Source organism: Nothoprocta perdicaria, unplaced genomic scaffold (assembly GCF_003342845.1).
Source record: "Nothoprocta perdicaria isolate Ctin4 unplaced genomic scaffold, notPer1 scaffold_29, whole genome shotgun sequence".
NCBI classification, from domain to species: Eukaryota; Metazoa; Chordata; class Aves; order Tinamiformes; family Tinamidae; genus Nothoprocta; species Nothoprocta perdicaria.
This window is the reverse complement of record NW_020455521.1, coordinates 5,510,082-5,535,360: the sequence shown is the minus strand read 5'-3', so window position 1 is coordinate 5,535,360 and position 25,279 is coordinate 5,510,082. Positions and strand designations below refer to the sequence as shown.

The 25,279-nt window shown below is 37.8% G+C and overlaps 1 protein-coding gene across 1 annotated transcript in view; it reads right to left on the bottom strand.

Annotated features, from left to right (window-relative positions):
* Nucleotides 1-25,279, bottom strand: part of LRBA (LPS responsive beige-like anchor protein) — a 342,587-nt gene that overhangs the window by 20,682 nt on the left and 296,626 nt on the right. Inside the window, exons 48-52 of the mRNA XM_026041635.1 lie at nucleotides 14,647-14,736; nucleotides 11,625-11,802; nucleotides 8,934-8,996; nucleotides 5,476-5,631; nucleotides 2,137-2,304 (exon numbers count right to left, since the gene is read on the bottom strand). Coding sequence (XP_025897420.1) covers nucleotides 2,137-2,304; nucleotides 5,476-5,631; nucleotides 8,934-8,996; nucleotides 11,625-11,802; nucleotides 14,647-14,736 — 655 coding nt within the window. The remainder of the gene's footprint in view (nucleotides 1-2,136; nucleotides 2,305-5,475; nucleotides 5,632-8,933; nucleotides 8,997-11,624; nucleotides 11,803-14,646; nucleotides 14,737-25,279) is intronic.

Below are 25,279 nucleotides of genomic sequence, written 5' to 3'. Positions count from 1 at the left end.
GAACAGAGATGCCTATAGAAAGCTATTAAGCAATTTCTGGGAAAAATTAAAATCCCAGACTTTCATCTCTTCGAAACAGAGACTGTCTCTTTGCTATAGACACATATAGGTCTATGTATAGTACCATGAGATTGCGATTCAACACAAAGTCCTCCAAGGCTGGCTAGATCACACACACACACAAATCTAAATAATTGCAAATAGTAAAAGGAGCTATAGCACTTTACCTATAAGCACTAATATAAGTTCTATTAATACTGCAAACAAGGAGAACAGTACTTAAAATAAGCCAGTATTAACTTTGAAAAATGCAAAATTTAGAAATTTGCTTTTGTGAAGAAGGACAATGGTTTATAACAATAAAACACAGATTTATTCTAGCCAATAAGGCTACAAAACCCCAGTACGTGATCAGTTGGCCATAAAGCAGCCCACAGCCTCAAGGTCTTGCTCACCACGCAGGCAAGGCTGGCAAATATTCACCAGAAAGAACCACCCAGGACAGGCTGACAGAGTGGGAAAGAGGRGCTCCACCTGCAGGCTGTGAAACCTATGGAAGGAGGCACAAATGCTGGCTGCTTCACAGCAGTCAAGTATGTAGAGCATTTTGCCTCAAAAGGAGAGCTTTGCTCTTCAGAATTTACAGGCTGTGCCTGTATGATCTGTCTTGTTTCTCTTGCAGGCTTTCTGGAGTTTTTATGTTTACAAGCTCTGTGGAAATAGTACAGAGTTTGCATTTTCTTTAAACTGATAGGCTGCAAAAAAGTATCCACAAAGATTTTGACCCYCAACCAAAGCAATCTTTTTTAAAGATGCTCATAAAATTCTGCTAGCCATCCCTTTCTTTGAATCAGCCAGTTCAAATGACAGTTTGCTGACAGTTTGCTCACATCACCTGCCTGAAGTCTCTGCATCTCTGTGAGTTATCATTGAACAGTATCATTGAACAATTTTGAAATGCACAGCGACCATAAATGAATTTTTCAGTTCAATTCAGGTATTCATGCTAATATTCATGCAGTTATGCTTCTTTATGAGTCCTACAGAAGCAACTTTAGTTGACAGAATATGCTGCTTCTCACTCTTCAGGGCGTTTTCATTTTGGCTGATACTGGGGAAGGGGAGCACTATTTGGCCATGACATGCCCCTCCATTCACCTATTTATGATTTTACCAGCTTTCTCAAAAGTCTCTTACTTTTGTGAGCTGTCTCATCCAGGCTTTCAGGACAGCTGCATGCCTGTCTTTTTCCGTATTCTGGGAATGAGGAATTAATTTTTTATGTGGAATSAAACTGGAATGATATCACGATCACTTTCTGCTTTTCCTGTTCTGTAATACAGATTTAGTTGGGTTCGACAGACATTGAGCTTCGCTGTTTTTCTTAGGAAGTGATGAGTAAAAAGGTTTGGGATTCATTGGAGATACATGCAAGATGAAAGGGATGAGGACTGTGATGTGAATTTGGGTGTGGAGGGGTTAACATTGAATTAGGCTGAAGCAGGGCTACTCAGAGTTATTAGTCTGGTTATATGGTTTGAGCCCTGTCGCTTGCACTGGAACCAATTAAAATGCCTAGTAYGGGGGAGCAAGGATTAGGCACGTAGCACCCTACCAAAGTGTTAAATTAATAAAGTCATAGCCTGCTTCTTTAATCCATCCCATGTGTCTGTCCTCCTTTCACCTAAATGTCCTGCTCAAATCATTACACATCTCATTACAGTGACCTTACTCTACATTGAAAGGCAGTACTGGGGAAACTTTATTGATAGTTGGGATAGTGCTGCGAGTGAAGTGTCAGGAGCTACACACATGAGATTGTAGTGGCACAGGGTACAGTCTGTTTTAAGTGATGCATGGTAATTCTCTCACTCCCAAATCCAATCTCCTTTCAGCTGAGTGAGAGTGACAAGAAAAAAATGTATTCATTACATTTCCCTAGATGTTCACTATCTTAAAACCTTATGAATGAGTTCTACTTGTGTAGAAGAACAAGCACTGCATTCGTCCAACTATTTAAACTAGAACTGCAAATAACTACAGAAATGTTATGCTTTTATATTAATGTAATCTAAAATTGTCATGCAAGATATAAGCCATTTTAGACAACTTCCTTATAGACCAGGCTTTGCTTACCACTCGGATTGTCACCGATGATGTTGGTTTTGCCATTCCAATACCAGAGCAGCAAGGTTGCATCACGCGATCCTGAGAGAATGTAACAATTTCCTCCAATATACGATTCAGAGCGAGCAAGGCAGGTTACAACATCCCAGTGTCCAAATACTACTTGCATCAGTTTACCTAAAACACATAAAATTGATTATGCTTTGACAGTATTGCTTTTACTAAGGCATATTGAATACATTGTAAGGTATTTTAGATATACCTTATACCTAAATCTTTTWAAAAAGTTCTAAGTGGAGCTACAGCTGAATAGCTGAGAAGTACAGAAGAGTACTTTTTTCTTGATTTTGTGGAAACTTTTCTGAAAATGCAATAATCCATACAGAAGATTGTATGTTAATTTGAAGTCCAAAAATGCCAGAAGATTTGCTCTTATTCTATATATTTACATCCATTTTACAGTCCAGGAAACATGATGGTATTTGCTTTTATGGCAGTTTAAGGAGGAAAGACACAGTAAAATGAAAGTCTGACAATGACATGAACAATGGAATCAGAAGATGCACCTGAATAATTAGGACACAGATCGTATGAGATGTACAATCATACAAGAGAAGCCTAGAAAATCAAACATATCCAACTATTTGAGCATCTCCTTAAACAGAGAAAGTGCACAGATTCAGTTAAAAAAATACATTTGAGCCTGTTTATCTGTCGCCTTTAATGCACTTCCAATTATTTCAACCAGTATCCTTTTTTAGGAATTTCTGTAAAGCCCAAAAGTCCAGACCTAGCAGAAGAAATTCTTATCTATTGCATATAGTACAAACACCCGGACTCCTGATGGATACATAAATGCTAAAATGAAGGGAACATCCAGAAAAATTCAACTTTGGCTAAGTGTTTAAAAATGGGTCAATCAAGTATATATTTAAAAAGTCTCACAAAAAAAAAAAAAAAGTCCATTATTAAGTTTAGATCTGAAAAGAATTTAACCACATGATCTATCCTTCAGTTATGTGCTCCTAGGTATTCAACTACCTGATGTGAGTTATACTGTTAGAACACAAGTTTATGCTATACATACCTATTCTTTTTCTTTCAATTAAAGTCTATGCCTATAGATTCTCTTCTAGAAAGCAAACATTTTCCAAAGCTATTTGTCTGACAGTTAATGTAGTTGCACTGCCTTTTAATTCTACTTCATTGCCACAGAGCCAAGGTTCATGCAATTTCATCAAAATAATCAAAAGAAAGAATCAAATTTTGCCTTTTTATATTTGCAAATATATATATATTCTTGTTAAACTYGTAAGAGTTCCTCAGCTTTTTTCATTTGTTTCCTTTAATATAAGTGGTCCTCTCCATGCAGCAATATCAACCATTACCATATGCACTCAGATATCCACTTCTGACAGAACAAATTTTCTAGTTAATGTTTTAATTAAGAGAAAAATCAGAGTCAAGTCTCTGTACTACTGAATCTCAAGAGCTGTCTGAAAATCATTCCCAGTGCTGGAGGAAGGTTTTATTGTGCTTCTGCTGTACTAGTTGTGCTGAGAACTTATGATTTATGTTTAAAGTATTTCCTGTTTAAAAAAAAAAAAAAAAAACCAAAATCTAATAAGAAAAAGGTTCCTTTTTTGTGTGTGAGTGCTAAAATATAATTGAATTCAACACTTGTGATAACTTGCCATTATGCATTACTGATCACATCATTTTTTTCCTTGCTGTTTTCCCCATTTCTGAGTATCTCACTGCTATATTCTCAGTTTAATTCCAAACAAAATAAAAGACAATTTACTTGAATTCAACTAGAGCTGAGTTGCTGTATTTAATATTGCCAAACAGAAGACACCTGAAGACTCATTGCAACTTTTTTTCACAAATATATTTTGTTTCAGATCGCAACTAGTTATACTAAAATTGAGATGCCGATGGTCTCTGACTTGCACAGAGAGGAAGTAAGACCCAGGACAAAGCTAACGACATAATACCAGCTTCCTTCCAGCTTTCTTCATAGATATAAATAAAATGCTTCCTCTATTATTAAAAAAAAAAGTTAACTATTTACATAAATCAGGAATATACAATGATTTTTTTTTAAATCGTTGCTAGTCTTTAACGATCTCCTTTTATTTGCCAGCTTTCATGCGAGCTTACTTGTATCAGTAAGAAAATTAACCTAAGAAGAGTCTAAAAAGATGCCTGTAAAATTAATTGTAGTCAGGCAACATAAGGTAAGTGGAATTTCTCATTTGTAGCAGAGGTTCTAAAATTGCAAAAMATGACAAATATATTGTACTGCCAAAATATGCCATGTGGTCTACTCTTCACAGATTTTCATTAAAGACCCTTCTGTTTTATAACATATTTTGGTTCGCCAAGTTTGAAAAACACTGTTAACTAATATATTTAAGAAATGATGACAAACATGTAGCATATTCCCTAGGGATTAATAACCTACTGGAAAGCTTGATGGCGCACGCACACACACACACACATTAACCATACTGGGTCATTAATCCCAAAGAAATACCTTGCACTGAGGTCGCTATTCCCATTATAAGATAATGAAAGGGAAAAAAATCATACCTATTTTTTTCTAGGGCTCCATGGTTTTTGCAGCCCCACAGCATTTATGTGGAAAGATTCTTTTCTATTTAGCATGACACATGCATGACTTCAACTGTTTGAATACATGCAAGCTGACAGAGTAATTTAACTCCTGCCATTTTATTGATCAGTTTATGCTGTATGAAAGAATCCAGTGGTGCCAAATCAATTTTGATATTATACCTTATTTTCAAAGGTCTTCGTAAGTATTTTTTTTTTTATCTATTTTCAAGATTTTTTTTAACTGAAGCTATCAGCTTTTCTACTTTTTATTATGCTTGCCTGTATTCCTTTAAATAGTTTTTTTTTTCCTCCAGTGCTCGGAGTTGTCAAGGTTAAATCCTAGTAAGTGCTTGAAGAACAATTAATTCTTTTAGCATGCAAAGCTTCACAAAAATTCATTAGACAAGTTTACTTGTGAAATTGCAGTGTAAAAATCAGCATGTCTATCACAAAATCACATGGTTTCTAAAAGTGATGTTGTGCCTACACAAGAGCTCCTTGCCTTGCATTTTTTTCCACAGAACTGATGGCATACTGTACCAGTAGAGAGAAGATTTAGCAAACATTATTAATAGGAAATTAATATATAGCCTATTTCCTACTGCCCATCCCATGCTTTTTCCTCATTTGAAAATGGAGGTTTATGATAAACAAAAAATTCTTTAGGCTATTCTATTTTTTTATCCTATTTTATTTCTATTTGTTAGGCTATTTTAAACATGAATTTACCTGAATCAGTAGAATAAACTCGGAAGCTCTTGTCCCAGAAGCCACAGACCAAGATGTAACGATTGTCAGAGGTGATGACGAAACACTGGGAATGCACCTGAATGCTTTGGTCTAAAAGGTCTGTGATTTGCCTTCTGTGCATGCCTGTATTGCTGGCTAAAGAGGAAGACAGATAAATGAAGATATTTAGCATCTATATGCACAGAATAAAACCACATTTCAGAACCCATATGTTCACAATAGAACTATTTCTTACTGCTGTTACTTGTTTTCCATGGCAGGCACATTTTCTTTCTATTTTTACTATAAAACGCTCATTACACTTCTGGGAACAATGATAATTCCTCATAGTATATATTTCTAAAATGGAAGAAATCCCTTCAAATAAAATATGATTGACAAATATAAAGGAAAAATGGCAAAACTGAAGGGTATATAAAAATGTAAAATGCTTCCTTCCCTCCAAAGTTCTTCTAGTCTAGAAAAATAAAAATGAATAAACAAAAGCAAGAAATTTAACAGTAAGACAGCATCTAYAAATATATGCATAACTATGGTGCTACACATGGCTTATATGTAGCAGACAAGAGAATTATGATTTCATAACCAGAAGATATTGTAGAGGAACTGYGTCTGCACAGAAAATTGTACAGAACTTGTGTCTCATTACAAGTATTGTAATTTAAAAATAATGACTACAGTAAATAATACCATCAGGCTCTTATGGAGCACTTCACCTTCTTCAAGCACTGYACAAAAATTAGCTATCTTATTACTAGAATCTTCAGATTTGAGAAAAAAAATATTTATCTCTTCTTTTTTTTCTCCATATAACCTTGCACTTGTACTGAAAAAAATAAACACATTTTCCTATTATATTGTCATTACTAACTAATGTATATACATGGRTCCATATAGATAATATCATGAAAGTCCTACACTCAGGAGAATTTCAGCACCTTTTCTCCGAATAGAAAACCTGCCCCAGGAGCCTGAGTGCTTCTGAGCCTTYCTGTCCACTGCTTGCAAGCTCTAGTATTTCCATTCCTGCTGGTCCCTGCACCTTTCCCCRTCCTGGTATTCCTAGTCCTCTTCTCTACTCCTTATTCTTTATCTTCTTTCCCTTCTCACAGGCTAACCAGCTCTTAAGCCTTGGCCTTATTCTATTTACTTTACATCAAATGCTTAAATTTATTTTTGCTTTAGTTAGGTATACAGTGTTGATGCMGTCTTGCCCACATGAGTAGCAAATAATTTAGCAAGGCACTGCCACATGATCTCCAAGTAAACACMGAAAGGGGCCTTGATCCCCTCCGGGGCCACGTAGATAAGAATCGCAATACTTCATAAATGCACCAGGAAGCATTTGCATTACCACGACAAAATAATGGCAAATAATAGCCCAGAAACCTTTGCAGTGACAAAATTAGTGTGGGTGAGATCTTCAAAAAACTTTGCCCAAAAAAGAGGTCTAAAATCTATGTCATATCAGACAGTGTTGCTTTATACCTTCCTGTGCAGCTGGAAAACATTGACAGCATGAATCTCTCCTTATGACTAAGGCAGCAACAAGATTCCTGCTATAACCATAAAAGTGTAATTTTGTGGTCCTCTTAGGTGCCATTTCTCGGTAAATGTGTCTAGCCACAATTAAGAACCTTTAATATTAAGTACATAATTACTTGCCTGTACCCAATGATGCTACTTAACAGTGACAGAGAAACATTTAAACCTTTTTAACTACACCCAATGTAATCACAAGGCTGATTTGAGATCTGGTGTATGAAAAGAATATTAAACCATTTTTCAGAGCTGTAAACTTTTATTTATTATTTCATTTTATATGCATTTATACTGAACAAAAAAAMCAAAATATTTTTCAGTTAATTGCTGTATGGCTGTAAATGGAACTAAAAACTCTCAAAATTATGAAAAAYATAAATGAAAATGAACATTATGCTTTTCTAATATTCTTTGCAATGTGTAGGGGATGTAGTCAGACAGGCCCTTGTAATTTATGTTTTGCTATGATATTTATCTCTATTTTTAAGACTGTTTGGTTTTAAAGTAGAATATACATTTTTTGATCAAACATTATTCGGACAAAATGCACTTGCAGAAGAAAAGGGGAGTTACAGCATATGTCCTCCTCTCCATCAATTGCAGGTATTGCATTATTCAGAGGGAATTGATTTCAAAAACTTTGGAAAAAAAGATTTTTATCAGCTCTAGAAAACAGTTTAACATGCTCATACTACTCCTGAATTAATTTCACAGAGTTTACCTAGCAAAATGTCTACATAGCAACAGTCTATATCTATAGACAGGCACTATACAATTCCTGCTGTGATGTGCATATTAGTTTTGAAATTTAATTCTTGCTGGTTGACAGATCTGTCATTTCAGCCTATTCAGACAAGTTCATTTTTGCTCTGATTTTTTCCATGCTTGAATAATTGGTCACTTCCCCTTTTGTTCACTTTTCCTCCTCTTTCTGCTTCCTGTGGATTGCCATATGATGTGTTTGCAGTTTGGGTTGTTCTGTTGTTTTTTTTTCTTTTTTTTTCTTTTTTAATTACATTTAGGGTTACACTTGTCACGTTATGAATCTCTAAATTGTAGTCAAAATTTACATTCCCCCAAATATGGGCCCATAATGAAACAACAGACCAACCTCTATCATGCTAATAGAAAAATCAGCTCTGTATAAACTAATAAGCCTCTATAATAAAAAGTCATAAATTGAATCTGTTACACTGAGTCATTAAATACAAGGCAGACATCCTCCACCCTTTTTTAATAAAGGAAAAATATATACAAATGTAACTGGTGATGGTGATCAAAAGATGCAGTACCCTTGAAAAATGAATACTAATATCTTAATACTAAAACTGAGTGGGCAATATATTTCAGCTCGGAAGCTGCTTTGCAATTACACATTAATCCCCTCAGCCTGAACAGCAGGTCTATGGAGAAAGGATTGATCTCCTTTAATGATGAAACCCTGGCACGGTGGTTTTATTTTTCACAAGACGATGCAGTTAAGAACCCCACTGTTATTATGAAAATTTCCTCAGCAAAGGAGCCCCATCACATTACCAGCRCACCAATTCATCATAACGTGCCTCGCTCCTGCTCATCAACAAGTCTGAGTGATGAAAAGATCCAATATTATCCTGACAGTACTTCATGCACATTCTCAATCACACATTATTACAGCATCCATATTAATTTTCACTGACACGCGTCCTAGGCCTGTTCAAATTAGGCAAACCAACGAGGGGGAGTTGATGAAATACCAGCATAGCCACAGCTCATTGCATTCCAATTTGCATGCAAATGGTTTATCAGGAAAATTCCATTCCCAGCAACCAGCAAGTGAAAAACAACCGTAATCTACACTTCAGGGCCACCATACAGAGCTTAATGAATCGCAAAGAGAGAAGGAAGTGACAGACCTATGAGAGGATCGATTTCCACTGGCAGCTGGTAGGGCTGGTCTTGTACAGCACCTTGATGAGCTGGAATTCAAGAGAGAAGATTTTAAAACTCTGCTGTTTTTTCATATCCACAGCATACAAATTGTATAAATCAAAGCCGCATCCATTTTTCTAACCATCCAAGATTCTTCTGCATCAACTGAATTAAAAAAAAAACAAAAAAACAAAAAAACAAAACAAAAACAAGCACACAAAAAATCCAGGTGCTTTTACAGGCTGCTTATTAAACATTTATTTTAGATTGGTGCTATTCTGAACGTATGCCATCAGCAGCAGCTCCGGTCCTGAGCCATAAGCTCTAGCAGATGCTTTACTGGCAACCTCTCCTGCCGCAGCAAAACAAAATTAAGTGGTAAAGAGCACTGAAAACAAAATGTGACAACCATCTGCTGACTGTAGCAAATACTGTTTTCCCCTTTACTTTTTAAAGCACTGCTTTGAACAAGTGAAGCACAAAAGACTTGAAAAAAAAGTCAGTTTATGATGGAGATAGGGAAATCTCCTAGTCGTGCARTATTTAATGTTTCATCCATCACCACAATTCATTTATTTGCAAGTTTGGATTAAAGTTAATATATAATTYTGCAGACCCATATTTCATCTGGGCACCTGGTATGCCAGTGAAATGTTTACATCCTGAATTTTCCTTTGGTGTTAAAAAGAGCCTTTTTTCACAGCTTCCCTGAAAATAAACAAACATGAAACCCAAGCAAACAAACAAAAAATCATAAAGTCCACAAGACATTCTTGGAAGTGGAAATAAAAATAATGGTTAAATTTTTACACCCATGATTTCCACACCCGCCCCCCAAGGCGTAGCTCAATAGAAATAGCAGGTTGCAGGAGTAATACAGAAGTCAGAGCTCTGCTGTAACGAACCATTACCATGTAACAAACACGATGAAGGTCTCGTGCCAAAACAGGGCTACTCTGTTGGGTACCAGGGCCATTAGCTGTCATTAAAGTCCCAAACTCGCATACGAAAGCAGGAATGGGATTTTTAATTACACATSAGTGACAACTGGTCACTTGGCAACTTAACTTTCTTATCATGATGCCTCATTAGTAAAGAGAATGCTAAGCCCGCAGCAGGATGCACAGTAGTGATGACACCTGCCCTCRAACTCCAGCAAAGCTCCATTTTGGTCTAACATTTGAAGGCAATAATAATGCAGGTTAGTTTCAAGAATCCAGATCCAGAACTCTTAAGGGCAGTATTCTTTTCACAGTCAGCAGTTAGATCAGTTTGCTCTTAGAAAGCTAAGGGGGGGAGGTTTTTTGAGGTCTGCTTGGGTTTATTTGCTTTATTGAGCTTTTTGTAAACAGAGAACAACTGCTAAAAAGCTCTATATTAAGAAACAGATGCAAACATACAGCTTACCACCCTGCCTTTCTGAGGTGAGAAAAAAAACACCCTGAAGGCTGCTATTCACAACAATTGGTTGCTTGCTTATAGATCATCAGTCAGCAGGCCCATGAGGAAATCAAATATAACTCCTACCACTGGAAGACCTCTTCTCTTCCCATGACTGCTGGACATCCCTACAGAGGGACATCTAATTTTCTAATTTTTCTTTTCTTTTTTTTTTGTTTTTTAACAGCCTGAGGATTATCTGCACAAGGTCACACATCCAAGGCATGAGAGGATATTGTCATCCTCCGTCCAAACAAATGAAAAGAGCATCATCAATAGCTTCTGCTCGTGACTTGTTAACTAGTCCCCTCCCCTCCCCTCTTCCTTCCCACCTCTCTTTTTAAACCTTTCTTGGGTGTGGGAAATAATACGTAGATGTTTCTATTTGCACAACGTTGAGAGGTAATTTCTAAGAGTTAGCAAAAAACTGTGGGAGTCATCTTGCTTTTCTTTTTTAATGTAATCAAGGACCCTTCGTATCAAATGGGTATCAAATTTCTTAGCAAGAATTTCTCTAGCGCAAATATCTTCTACTTAAGTTATTTAAGCCATTTTTTTTCCCTTTGTTGAAAAGCCTTTGCAGGAATTTACTGCAGAGCACAAGAAATAAACTACCTTTCAGGGCTCAGGCTTGAAGCTGTCATAGTTAGAAAAAGAGGATGAGTCCCTTAAGGATTAGAGGGTACTGGAATTGAAAACAGAACGGCTATATTCTCAAGTCCAACACATTTTTTAAAGGTAATTAATTTGATTGGTTGCTATGCATATGAATATGTTGTTTCCCTTTCATACTGGCAAATATATGAGCATCTAATAACTTTGGGATGTTTAACTTGCAGAAGATGCAGACTTCCCATGTATTTTTATCTTCTAATACAGATTGAATGGCTTTAAGATTAGGTCATGGTTTTCATAATCAACAAGAAAAAGCTAGCAGAACAGATTTCAGGCAAGTTGTGTGTACTTTCAAATCTGCTCTGGACATGATATTGTTCAGGCTTCCATTATCCGGACATCTGATTGGAAAACAAATTCAAGGGGACAAGTGTGACTTTATTATAATAAAATAGTGATATATTATTTTGTCCTCTTGCATATTGCTTTATGGCCTGGAAAATGGTATTTAAAATTTACCTCTTAAAATTTAACTCTTTCTACAGCAAATTCTGAAACAGATAACAGAAATACTACTTAGTAGCAGGGATTTCTTACGCTACTTACTCAAATATACTTACCTGGAAGATTATGCCACTTGTTTACAGCAAACAACCTATTTGCAGTAACTGTGATCACAGCAGGAGTGGCCAGACCAGGCTGGGTATTGGCAGCTACATGAGTGACAGGGGAGTTGGACGGGAACTTGAGAACCATTATAACATCCTGTTGAGCTTGGTCTGTGAACATCAACGGGCTCTGCAGGAGGAGATACTGTTGAGTGCACACAACAAGACCCCAAATACGTGGGAAGAGAAGACATGGGGAGGAGAGAAAAAAGACAGGACGGGACAAGAGAAGGAAGATTGGATTAAAATACACATGCTCCAGTGAAAGCAGCTGCAGTGAAAGCAAATGCAGTAACAGCAGTCAGACTAGTCGGAACAATCATTCTGGGGAGACCTCTTCCACATATACAAGTAAGTCGAGAGCCATGCTAAACAGGGGTGTCTGTACACAAACTTTACTGCACATCACTGCAGATCACACTAAAACTTTCCAATCGCCCGTCTCTGCCAAAAGAGTTCTCCTTCATATCTACAGAGATAGCGTGTCAAGAAAAGCAGTGCCAAAATAGGAGGGAACTGAAAAAGAAAAAAGTGAGCAAAAGAAATTCCTGCTCCCAGAGATTGTCTCAAGTTGCATTAAATTGGCAGACTACAATTCTTTACAAGCCAGATGAGAACATAAAAGCACATTAAAATAAACAGATACACACATACACTAGATATATGTTCTGTATATATTTCTGGTGTACAAAAATAAGATTTATGAATGCAAAGCAGAAGACTTCACTGAAATGTGTTTCAAAGGACAAACATAATTAAATACAGTTGTAAAGAATATAAAGTGGACGTGATCACAGACATTCTGCTATGCTATGCTGTTTCTAGAAATACTTAAGAGAAGGAATGTATCCAGGCTCATTTTCAGCACAGTGTTTTTGGGTTTTAGTTTTCAAATTTAATAAATAGATAGGAATAGTAACTTTTAAAGTAGGATCAATAACAACACTGCAAATGTTGAAACACAAAGTTAAGGATCTTAGATCTGGATGTCAAACACCAGAAAGAATCAGAATTTGGTGAGTTTGTGACTGTGCTGCACAGCAAAGAAAAAGAGAAATCCATTAAGATGCAGAACTACAATCATCCTAGCTTCTGTTAGCCATATTCCTCTCATATTTGCATTTTTCTAATAACTGAATTAGTTATTAGAACACTAATGAAGTGTTCTTGGCTACTTTCCACCTGCAATATTTCATTACATATAGGTGTATGTAAGTGCATACATTTAATGTATATTTATACAGAACTAATAAAAAAATTAAATACATTTGCATTTTTATTATCACTCCTTTTTAAAAAGTTATTAAGAGTACTTAAAAAAACATATTGCTCTATGAATTCCTATTTACAGTCTTTGCATAAAGGTGTAAATAAAAGCAACCTAATAAGCTACCCAGACACCCTTCTGAGCAAGTGGCTAAAAGCCAATCAATATTATGAGTTAATCCTCCCTGGATGCTCATTCAATTAAAGGTGTCAGTAATGCCTCATCTGATGTGGCCTCAATTAAATCCAGCTATCTGATGGTGGAAAACACAGGGGGATACAGCAACAGAAGCAAAACCAGACAAATAGGCAGCCTTCGTGTGACTGCTAATTACTACACCTGGTGTATATTATGGCTTGTGCACTTAACACAGCACGTGGTAGCTTTCCATTTGGTTGTACTCATGCGTACAGGCACACAAACACCAAAATAAAAAAACTTAGTAAATAAGGCAACTGAAAAGCATTCAGACAGGTGATGAAAAAACATCCTAGCTATATTTCAGCCCAATTGGGAAGGTCAATACTACTTTAAAAAAGCTTAAAATACTGCTACTATAGAAGTTTTATGCATTCATAACTGCAAAAATGGTTAAAGTGGAGGACTATGGTTTTGTTTCTGGGTGCACATTAGCCCAAACAACCCCAAGAGCTAGAGCCAGGGAACACCACAGAGCTGGCGCAGACGTTCGGCAGGGCGAGCCCCACGTAGGACACCTGGCATGTTCACACTGGGGACAGGCTGGCAGCTCCAGCTGGCAGGGAAGCTCACACCTCTTAGGCTCCTGTGGTACACGCTTTGGAGGCTACACCGCAAACGTTTTCAGGTTTCTGTAGACCTTCTGTAAATGCTCTTGCTTTTCAGGTATGTTTTTAATCTAATAACCCTAGTTCAACAGAGCAGGATATCCAGTTTACAGAACAAACAAGAGGAAAATCTCCTCTTCTATATTTCATTCTAAAATGCCTGTCTTAGCAGCACGGGAATGTAACCTTTTGAAAAAGTTGTGAATTAGCAAACCATTTGCTCCRCTTGTCACAGTATCACTTAACATACTTAGTTCTGGATCTGTGACAACACAAATGATATTTTAGACCCGGGACTGCACACAACGTGATATGGAAAGTAATCAGTAATAAAATAATAGTTTGTATAATAAAATTATATTAGACACGAGTAGAGGTAAAAGGGAAAGCATGTTAATGCTCCCTGCCTGGATTTTATCACCCTAGCTTTACTGCAAAACACATTTAGTCACATTCTTTGCTGTGCAAGTTTCAGCTCATGAATTCCTAGTAATCCTGGGTTTAGGGGAAAACCTATGCCTCTGGGAAAAGACAAGGAAGTTCCACCTCCTAAATCCATGCTTCTCGGGGAATCTGCCAAAGATTAACTAAATTGTGTCCACGATGACTGGCTCTCACCTGTACAGGTATGGCATTAACAAAATGAACTGATGAAGTGTTCTTAGAATATACTGACAAAAAAATGGCTGTACTAGGAATCAAAACAATCCTTTTAGCAATAAATAATATAACAGTAAAGGACTGTGTACACTAACAGACCCGCAAACTCTTAACTCATCTGCTACACTTAATAACACAGCCCCGTGGCCACAAAAGAGAAGGGCAAAGTCGCAGATAAGGCAACTTGGAAAGAGCAGACGAAGTAAAACGGTTGGTCACAAAGACTTAAYGTGGCACTTACCACCTGCATCGCCGAACTTCTGGGAGGATGTGGTTCTATGAGCAGTTGGGAAGGAGTCTGTCCAAAACTTCGTATTTGAGCCTCGACCGCCTGGAGAGGGCACAGGCAGGTTTGCATGTTAAGAGGTGCTAATTACAGGCAATAGAACCATAACTGTCACCTGAAAATGTCATTCCACACTTCTGGCTTGTTTCATGTTGAAAATCAACCCCGTGTGTTCACTGTGGGGCTAAGTGCTTGGCACTGGTACTAAGAATGAGGTAATCATTTTAGTACTGTGGATGCTATTTCCATGAGAAACTCTGCAAAACCTCATCCTGCTCAATGATATTAAACAGAAACCAGCTATTATAATAAGAAACCCTCTTTATTGGCTCCATTTTTCCTTTCTAACACTGGCTTATCCTGTTTGCATCATAACTTAGAAACAAAAGCTAATTTTGAAAAGTTCCTATAGGTACCAAGAAAGTGTTCTACTTTTTATTTAAACTCTATTTCCTCATTTCTTCTCAATAATTACAATGAAAGCAACAATGACATATTTCATATTTTTATTTTTATTCAGAGAGATGAAACATTTTTAGGACGCACTGACCTACCGATAGCAAGAGTAGTATTTCATACAACTAAAAAAGAAATTGAAGATGCAGCACATTTTTTTAAGTTTGTTTTTTTTTTAAGTAGTAACTTAAATACAATACTCAAACAACCAAATTTTAATGAGTTCCTTATTATCAGCCAAGGTCCTACAATATTTACAGGACCACTCTAATCCTCCAGAAAATCTGAAGCGATTCACTTGAGTTTGAATCTTTCTCTGTGAGAAGTCTAATTCCCCTTAGTGGGGGCTAACAGCTCGCATATGCAGATACATCAGTTTTTGCTGTTGTATGACAGCACTTTGAGCCCTACTTCTCAAAAGTGTCTAGTGAAGTTGAGTACCTAAGGTGAGGCATCAGCAAGTCTTATTTTCAAAGGAAGTCTCCAGAAAATCAGGCCCCTGTCAAGTGTTTCAAGGGAAGCACTTAAACGTGAAAAGACAAAACCACTCATCACTTCTGTAGCTTTTACAATATTATGTTTGCTCTCTCCAAGATTCTTTTTTATGGTTCAGCAATTTCAACCTACCTCAAGTGTCCTTCTATTGCCTGTTCTGCTTTACTGCCTATTAAAGTTTTCAAGAAAATGATCATTTTGCAAAAACCGTGAACACACTGATTTTATTCTTAAAATGAGTTATTTTTATATAACAATAAAGATGTTTACAAGTACGCACAAAACACTCCTGCTACAAAAAGAACAAAACCAACAGTAGAATGCACTGAAGCTTTCAGGTTATCAGAATAATCATGCTCTGAGCCTGCCATCCAAAACACTTGAGCTTACCGCATTTGGAAAGGTTTTTGAAATACCAAACTCTCCAGAATAAGAGCTTCAGCGACTCCATGGGCAAATTTTTGCACACTTCCCCACGCTGGGAAGCACCTTAATCCTCAAGCAGTCCTACAGTAGTACTAGAACTGCTGAATTAACATCTGACCATAATATGACAATCTTCAAGCAGTCCTATGGTGCTGGAACTACTGAATAAGCAACTGTGTCAAAAATCTGACCATAATTTATCATGCAAATGCTGAGATTCAGTGAGAACTTTCTGAGGAAGAGCATGTTCACRAAACCGCTAAACTCAATCAGTGCAGCGGCTAGAGAAGCTCCGCTGAAATTCAATGCTGTGTCTTCTGGCTAGACACTTCAAGGGCACAAAATTTGAGGTCCCACAAGAGATAAAGCAAAACATCATCATACTGTTCAGCAACTCTACTGTCTGCATAAGAAAGTGCTCATCTCAAAAATGCCCAGATTAAAAGGATTTACTTGCATTTACTCGCAGGCTGATTGGAGTATTTTTAGTAGCAGACAGGAAATCTCCTTTGCAATGAGAGTAGACCAGAAGAATAGAGAGGACTAGTGTTAAAACAAACCTGGATTCAAGTTAAAATTTTACTACAGAGTCTATAGGATCTATTATTTCCTACAAATATTTCCTAATTATTACCCTAAATGAATAAAACATTCTTGCACGCCTGCATGTCTCCATGCATGTCCTCTGGAAAAATCTAATGGATAGGAATAGGAAATAATAAGCTTTAGACTTGTCAGTCTCCTTTTACTTTGCCCTACAATCAATATGGAAGTATCCATTTCTGTGTTCAGTATTTAAAGGGGGTCAGTTTTGTCTTGCTTGTGAAATTTGGTATTAAATTCCTACTTCCATTACAGCATGCTACCTCTATAAATTATACTCCCTTATTCMGTATCAGTACTAAGGAAATATTAAACTCAAGATATGCTGTATAAGTGTAGAGGACTTTAAGTACAATCACTGTAACAAGCACATACACCTACTTTGAACAAAAATCAGATGCTATRATTACTTCAATTGCTGAAAGATCAGTGGTCAGAAAGCTGTTTGCCACAGTCCAGCCCTCAGGGAAGCTCCCAGCTATCCAGCAACATAAAAATTGGCAGAGTCGTKGTTACACTCCCACTGCTCAGCACGCACAATGCCAGACATTATCGCACTCCTGGACCACACAACAGCAGCAGGAAAGTAGTTATTCTTCTCCCACCCAGCCTCAGTGCAGCACAGAAATCCTCTGGGATATTAAAAACAAATATTAAGTAATCCATTCAACCTGCAAACATATAGACATTGCTCTAATCTGGCCATTTTCACACAACTGGCTTTATGCAGCAATTGGTAAAACTGCAGACCATGATATGCAGATCACACACACACTCCTCATGCTCCTGCTGAAAATCCCTTATCAAATTTGATTTTCAATCTTTAACAGAGACTGTCTGCATCCAATGTTATGATCTAGCAGATGCCAAACTAGAATTCTGGATTTACAGTTCAGGCACAGGCAAATTTTTTAGACTCATTAGATTCCATTTGGTTCTCCYAGAAACATGAGAGCCTACGCTTCCAGGAATGCAACAGCCCACATGACACCTCCCTCCCTATTAGCCACTGAAATTAGGAAAATTCCAATTCTGTGCTACGTAGAGCAGTAAAGGCTTGATAAAACAACAAAACTATGCACAGAATATGTGTTGGCTCTCCTTACTGCAGAGTTTCCACAAGCCAACAGAAATTTTCAAAACTACTGAGTACAAATAGGGATACCAACACTTGGACAATTACACGTGGACACAGCAGCCAGGCTTCCGCAAAACAACAACTTCTTACATTCCTTTTAATTACCAAGAGAAAAGTAAAGATTTTTTTTCTTAGCTTTCAAGACTTCTTCATTATGATCAAGACATTGCACTAGCACCCCCAAATGATTATTTCCKCCTGCAGATTGCACTCAAAATCAATCCAGGCATCAAGAGTACACGTTTGGATGAGCTCTCAGTCTCTTAGGGAGGTAAAGATGCAAGAGGACCTCCCTCCATCCACAAAAGCATGTGATGGCAGGGCCAGAATCAATCCCTTCTCTTCCAATTTGCATAAGAGAAAGAGAAATACAGGGCATTTTTAGCCACCACATGTCACTCAGACTTTTGTTCAACCTGTCAAAGGAAATCAGCTAGGAGCAGACAATGTTTTCCTCAGAGAGATAATTAATACATCCTTTGAAGTAAAAAACCCTACCACTCACCTGAGAACATACAATAAATTGACCATCASTGAGCAAGTCATCAACTCACTTTCTGATAAATTACAGCCCAGATTCTAACYTCATTTTCCTGAAAACTTATTCACAGCATTGGTCAGTATTACTAAGAGACGGCCAGCTCTTCAAGTGGCAGAGGAGGGCTTATGTATTCTCACATTGCCGAATTTCCCTAGAGCATTTAAGAATGTAAATTATTGGAGGCACAAATACATGGGAAAATTGCATAACTAGCATAACTTTTCCTAAAGGTACCAGGTAATTGGAAAGAAAAATCTTTGTCTGAAAGTTTAGTACCACACACTCCTATCTCTGAAAGCGTGCTGCATACCTTGAAGTAAAAGTCAGTAGCATTCAACATTGTGTGTCACTGCTTCTCAAACATCTCACTAAAGCATCTTTCTGACTGTTAACTCTCCCCAGGAACAAAACTTCGGTAAGGCCAGAATTGTTCCAGATGCTACAACCAGAAGTAATAAAAGGAAACAAGCTAACTAATCCTCTACAGTAATCTGCATAATATGCATCACTAACCACATATTTATATGATAAATATTGTTTCTTACACATTAATTTACAAATACGAAAGTATCACGCAAGTTTCACAAGTTAAAAAGTTATCTGATTACCACCTTATCCCACTCCTAAAATTTTCTGTGCTTCGCACAGACATTTTCAGTCTCTGAATTTACCCTCCAATTTAACTGTGAAGAAAGTTAATTCAACAGTATGCAGTACCCACCAAATACGGCTGTAAATTTTTGGGGAAGGAGGGTGATGGGGAGGTTGAACATATGGATGCAGTTAAGGTAAAAACAGATGTTTGTTACTTTTCTTTGCAGCAACACTCAGAAACTAAGTCAAAATTGCTTTTTTTTTTCATGTTTATGTCTGAAAGAACTATAAAATTAAATATGAGGCAGGGAGGGGGAAGGGGGAAGTGCAGTGAGTGTCACAGAGAAAGAATGAAATAGTCTCTATGTTTTGAACTCCAATCCTGAAAACGAAGGCCCACAGAAGGCAAAGGCAAGACACATGCCACTTAACTGCAGATTTAAAGGTCCTTAAAGAGACTAGTTCAGAGCTGCTTTCACCTTGCACRCTCAGCCACAAAACACTGAATTGTGTGAACAGTCCAGCAGCCAGGTTGAAGCGCACGCCGCAGTCTCAACAGCTACAGCAGCTTCTCTCCCCTCGTTCCTACCTACTGCTACTGCACTGACCTGGAAAACTGGAGGCTACTCTCTGCCTTTACAAATCTGCATGCAAATATTGCCAGCAATTCTCAAACAAGTAGGAGTTAAATGTCAAACATTTGAAATCCAGATGAAGTAACATCATGCAATGTAATATACTTTCAGCATGTGCGTTAAGGACAGCAAAGGTTTTGGGTTCATCCTTCCTCTTTCTGCCCTGCATTTATGTCCACAAAACAACAGCTCTTACAGAAATAATTGCTTTGGCTCTCTGCCGCTCCTACCTCACTTTTCAATATTCAAAAAGGTTTACACACATGTTCCTCAGTGATTTCTATTGGCTTGAGTGATATGCAATTATGATTACTTGCCTTCCCTTTCCTTCCACCCAGATGTTGCTTTACAGCACCAGAGAACAGAATATGTGACAGGTTTCTCTTCAGACAGCGAAGCTAAATGGCTTAGGGGATAACTGGCTAGCTCCTTTCCCTGTGGGACAATGATTAAAATCAAGCTTTGATAACAAGTGATCAGAAACCCTTTTCTGACCAGATAGTTATTTACAATGCTACATAAGGCTCTTAGTTAAATTCCTCAAGGACTACAGTCCAGATAACACTAGCCAGAGAACAGGCAGGATTCATAACAATTAGATAAAAATGCTGAAAAGCAGCTAAAGGTTGCAGAAGAGAGGCTCTTTGTAGTGCCATCTCCTCTTGTTCCATCATGATTCCCATTAGATCAGGATTGTGAAAAATGGCACTTTTCAGAAACAATGTATACGCTTGCTGACTGTACACCTGCCCTGGGGATATTGCACTACAATTGACCTAGGGAAAAATATAGCACTCAAATGTTAGTACCATAAATTCACACACTTGCATCCTCTATTTAAAGAATAAAATGAGCAGTCTAATTGCTTCATGCCAAAAAGGAAAGTTCTTTTTTTTTTTATCTTCACAAACCAATCCTTTTTGTTTTATCAATTTAACAATTCTCTTACCGTACTACTTTAAAGAAAGTGTGTCTACGAAAGTTTTGAWAACCTAAAGAATGGCTGGAGAGATAAGGGAGTAAGGAGGGAAGAAAGACTAAAGATGAGACTACAAAAGTCACATATTATTCTCTATAGTCATATAAACATATCTGCAAAATATTTATTATATAACTAAGCATATTAGTATTGCAGGAGCTACATTCAAGGAGCACGGGTATATGGTTTCAGAGCTGAAGTGTGGGCAGAAATACTGTCAGCAACCTGCAGAGGGTGACATTACTAATGCTCGCTAGCAGCTTGCTAGCCAGTGAGAAGTGCACAACCCCTGCCTGCTGTGGTTACATTAGGGATACACGTAATAAAACCGAGTGTGCCACATTACCCAAGAAAAAGACACAAAAATGTACAAGTGAGAAGAATCAAATATAAATGAGGCTGGGTCCCCCCGCTTTCCCCCCATGTAGTGTCCTTCCAAGAAACACACCATTTGGATAATCTCCCTTTTTTTTCCCAGCTAGGTTCCTTCCGTGTGTCTGCTCAAGGTGCACCAGTTGCCTGCTTGGAAGCTGGTTACTGGTCTAACCACTTGCTATTTTTCAAATCCAAACTACTACAAGACATTGCTGGGCACCATACACTGGACTTTTTCCTCCTGGCTATTTGATATCCCCTATATGAGTGGTGGAACTTCTACCCACATCACAGAAAAGCCTGCAAGAGAGCAAAGAGCGGATGCCTTCCACCATGCCTCTAAAAACACAACACAAACCCAGCTCCCAAAAAAACATGAAGAAATTTTCTGTGAGAAACAAGAAGATTAAGCATTTTTTTGTCCAGACAAATTAGTACGGCAATTACATGGCAGTCATTAAAGCGAAACGGGAAGTAATCACAGTTTGTGAAAACACAAGGAGCCTCCCCCCTCAGGGCCATCGGAGCTGCTCCGATCCGAACACGCGCATTCCAGGCATATTAAACGGAGGCCGCGGCCGGCCCGCCTGCAAGCTCCGGGCCGTGCGGCCGTCCATCCCGCACAGCGTAATCCCAGCTGCCAATCTGAAAGAAACCAGTTAGTCAGAGCAGACACAACCAACAGAAACAAATGTCACTCAATAATGTTCAGAGGCACCGGGTTCATGGATAATTTCAAACAGTATCTCTGTCTGGAGCACTGATGTGCTCATTCAAAACACCTAAATCTCCGGCTACTGGATAGGGGCCCGACAAAAAAAWGAGAGAGAACTACGAACTACAAAAACAGGTCTGGTCCTACTTCAAAGAGACTGACAAAAAAAWATATATATAAAAATATGGTAAGACAAATTTAAAGACCTGCAAATAAAACTTCAGTACAAGCAAAAAATATAAGCTGCTCTGRACTAATTTAAAAAAATGAAACCATCTCCATTTTATTTGAGCACAAAGAACAAAGCTGATTCATTTCTCTACTCTGTACAGCTACTGAAAATTTCGAAGTAAAAACTCACAGCTGCCATTTAAAATCAACAACATCACATAGAAGAGTGTCATTCCCATACGCAGTATCTTGAAACCCCACTATCTTCCAGTGTTATTTGTTCACTTACAACAGTATCACTCCTTTAAATAGCTAAATATAATTCTTAAAAGTGATTTATTTCTCAGAGTTTAAATGTTACTCTGCTGACTCCAAATTTTCTGATCTAATTTTTTTTCTTTGGAAGAAAGCAATTCATTACAATCTGTTTCTATTCCATGGAAATGCAGCACCACTGACAACATTTCTGCCTTTTAAATGAATTAAAAAAAAATTCAATTTGAGATAAGTTAATATAGTGGTATAGAAACCCAGCACCTAGCATTTTTAAAATAGTCTTGCATGATCTGATGCTTCAAAGTGTTAACTGTTAAAAAAAAAACCTCATTTTGCTAAGGAAGATATTTATTTAAACTAAGTCATAACCACCATCTAGAAGTTYAAGCTATTTGTTTTCAAAGAAGGGGTGAATACTAATCCCAGTCTTGGACTGCAAGGAATTAACTTTTTTTTAAATCATCTAATAAATGCTAATGTCTAATTGGCTCATGATTTTTGGACACTGAATAAGGAATAATATGTCCAGCATGACCTAAAGTATTCTCTCTCCAGAGGCAGCGATTGTTCTAGTATATCATARTAGTGTTTAGTAAATAAACATCACATCTGCAGACACAGTAGGAATACTCAGGAGCTAGGTATCTTAGATTACAATGAACAAATATATTAAAAAAAAAAAAGAATCATTTTCCTAATTATGGTAAAAGTCAAAACAGGTATTGGTGACTCTGCAAGGAAACTGGAAAGGATCTAAGCATGCTGACRATACCAAGGCATGAAATGACTGTAGCCAATCTGCCTCTGAGTTAAGGCTAACTGACTTAGTATATGATAACTGCAGCTACTATTTCTCCTCCTTTCCACATATAGTAGAAAAAAAAAAAAGTAGAAAAACTTTTTCTTTCTTTCTAAGAAGGCACATTCTCAAATAATGTAATTATCACTTTGTTTCAGCCCTTGTTTAGCTTTTTGATCACACTTTCTCATTTAACATTGGCAAAATATGTCAGACAGATATCTAGGAGAGAGCAGCCAGGCAGGAATGAAAATGCAAAGAGCTCAGGGGGTCTCAAGCCCTCTCTGGCTCTGATAGATCCACAAGACAGGTCAAGCAAGAAGAGGTGAGGGAACTGACTGCTCGGAAAATTTCTACCCTCTGAATTTCAATCAAGGGCTGAGAAAACAGGCAYGCAGAGTTGAAGAACTAATTTACATGAGTTACCTCCTCCTAAAAAGCTTTGCAATTCTCAGTCAAAGCAGCTGCCCTGATTTTTATTCCTTTAATACTTATACACCAGACATCTCAGTCCTACCTTTGCTAACTCTAAAATATTACCCTTTTTTTCTACCGGACAGAATGGCAGAAACACCAAATAAAATTTGAATCCACTCTGTAAGGAACACAGAGAGAATGCTTGGGTCAAATATCTCTCAGGACTGAAATTTAGCAGAATACTTTTATGTCTGTTTCTAAACACCGAAATGAAGGCGTAAGTTAAGACAAAGGGCAATAAAGCGCCATTCGTCACGTCAAGCAGTGGGTTAAAGGGAACCAAAGCAGCGCCRCACCTCGCAGATACCACAGCAACCCTTGCCTATACTCACTGGGCCTGTTTACCCAAACAGCACAGACAGAGCCCAGCGTGAGCTCAACAGTAAAGGATCTGAAGCAGTGGTGTTAACTGTGCCCCTGCTATTTCAGCGCTCCTTGCGCTGTCCCTTCGCAGGAGAAGCCCTGCACATGCACAGAGGAGCTGGCCCCGACCCACGCAGCAGCGAGAGCTCTTCCCCGGGCACCCTCACGGGAAGAGCCCAGCACCTGGCTTTGCCGGCGGCCCCCAAGGCCACATCTGCTTAGCTGTTTAGCCAAGTCTCTGCGTCACAAGCTCTAGGCATCCCTGCTAGACCCAGATGGCTGGAATAGATGATCTCTAGAGGTCCCTTCCAACCTCAACCATTCTGTGATTCTGTGAAGTCTTTCACAAGTTTGGTTCCATATAATGATATTTTCATATAGGTTTTCAATTAAAACTAACATTTATTGGGCTTTTCACATTGTCCCCTGTGCTGCACAACATGAAGCATGCCATCTGTGCAGCACACTTCTGGCCAGATGATTCAGAGGTTGTTCCTACAATATTTTGAATTTTCCCTGCGTGTATTCTTTACTTACTGAATTCAACACTTGTAAATATACTGTTCAGTGACAGTATTCTGTAATCACTTTATCTGGCTTTCCAAAACTCACTGCAGCCACAACAAAGATCATGCCCAACCTGCTAAAAACAGGCCGAACATTTTCCCAACTATTTAGCAAATGTTAACTATGCTATAAATACAAATTGTGTTTATACTTTGTGAAAGATTCACTGCCGTCAGAGTTCTCCAGCTGAGTTAGAGCTTAAATATGCTATTAACTCCCACCAGGAACACAGCTAAAAGAGAGGCCAAAAATGCTTTCTCTGGGATAAGATATCAGATCTGCTACTGCTGTCATGAAACCGGGGTCATGTAAACTAAACATCCTCGTAGCTTCTTTTGGAAAGCACAGAAGTCTCTCAAACTATAAATATTTAAAAATAAAATTAGACTCATAAGAGCCAGGTCTAAGATGCATAAAACTTACCCAAAGATATTAATCTGGGGCAACATTTAAAAGCTATTATCCATGAAATAATTTATGCCATATGCTTTACGCTAGAAAATGAAAGAATTATTTCCTCTCATTGTATAATCATTAGTGACACATTCAAATAACATACCAAATGCTGTGTCCAACTTGATTCTTCACCATTCTTGATTTTTGAGACTCCTCGGCTCATATGGAAATACAATATCAACAGTAGAAAGGAAGGTGCCGATAGAATGGAGCAAGCTGTGCTTCCTAACGTTAACCAGGCCGCTTTCATGCAGTAAAATGGTGTCTTGTCTTCAGAGAAGGACAAGACACAACCGAATCATCTTAGGCTAAAAGTGAAGCACTTTTCAATGACAGTATGTAGCAACAGGACTTTCTGCYATTTTTTTGCAAATCACTGCAAAAATTGTTGCCAATTTTCAAATCATCACTCTCATGGCATATGGTATTAAAAAAAAAATATATATATATATATACACACACACAGATATATATGCACTCAGATGCTTTTTGATAAACACAATAAAAAGTTCCAATAGATTT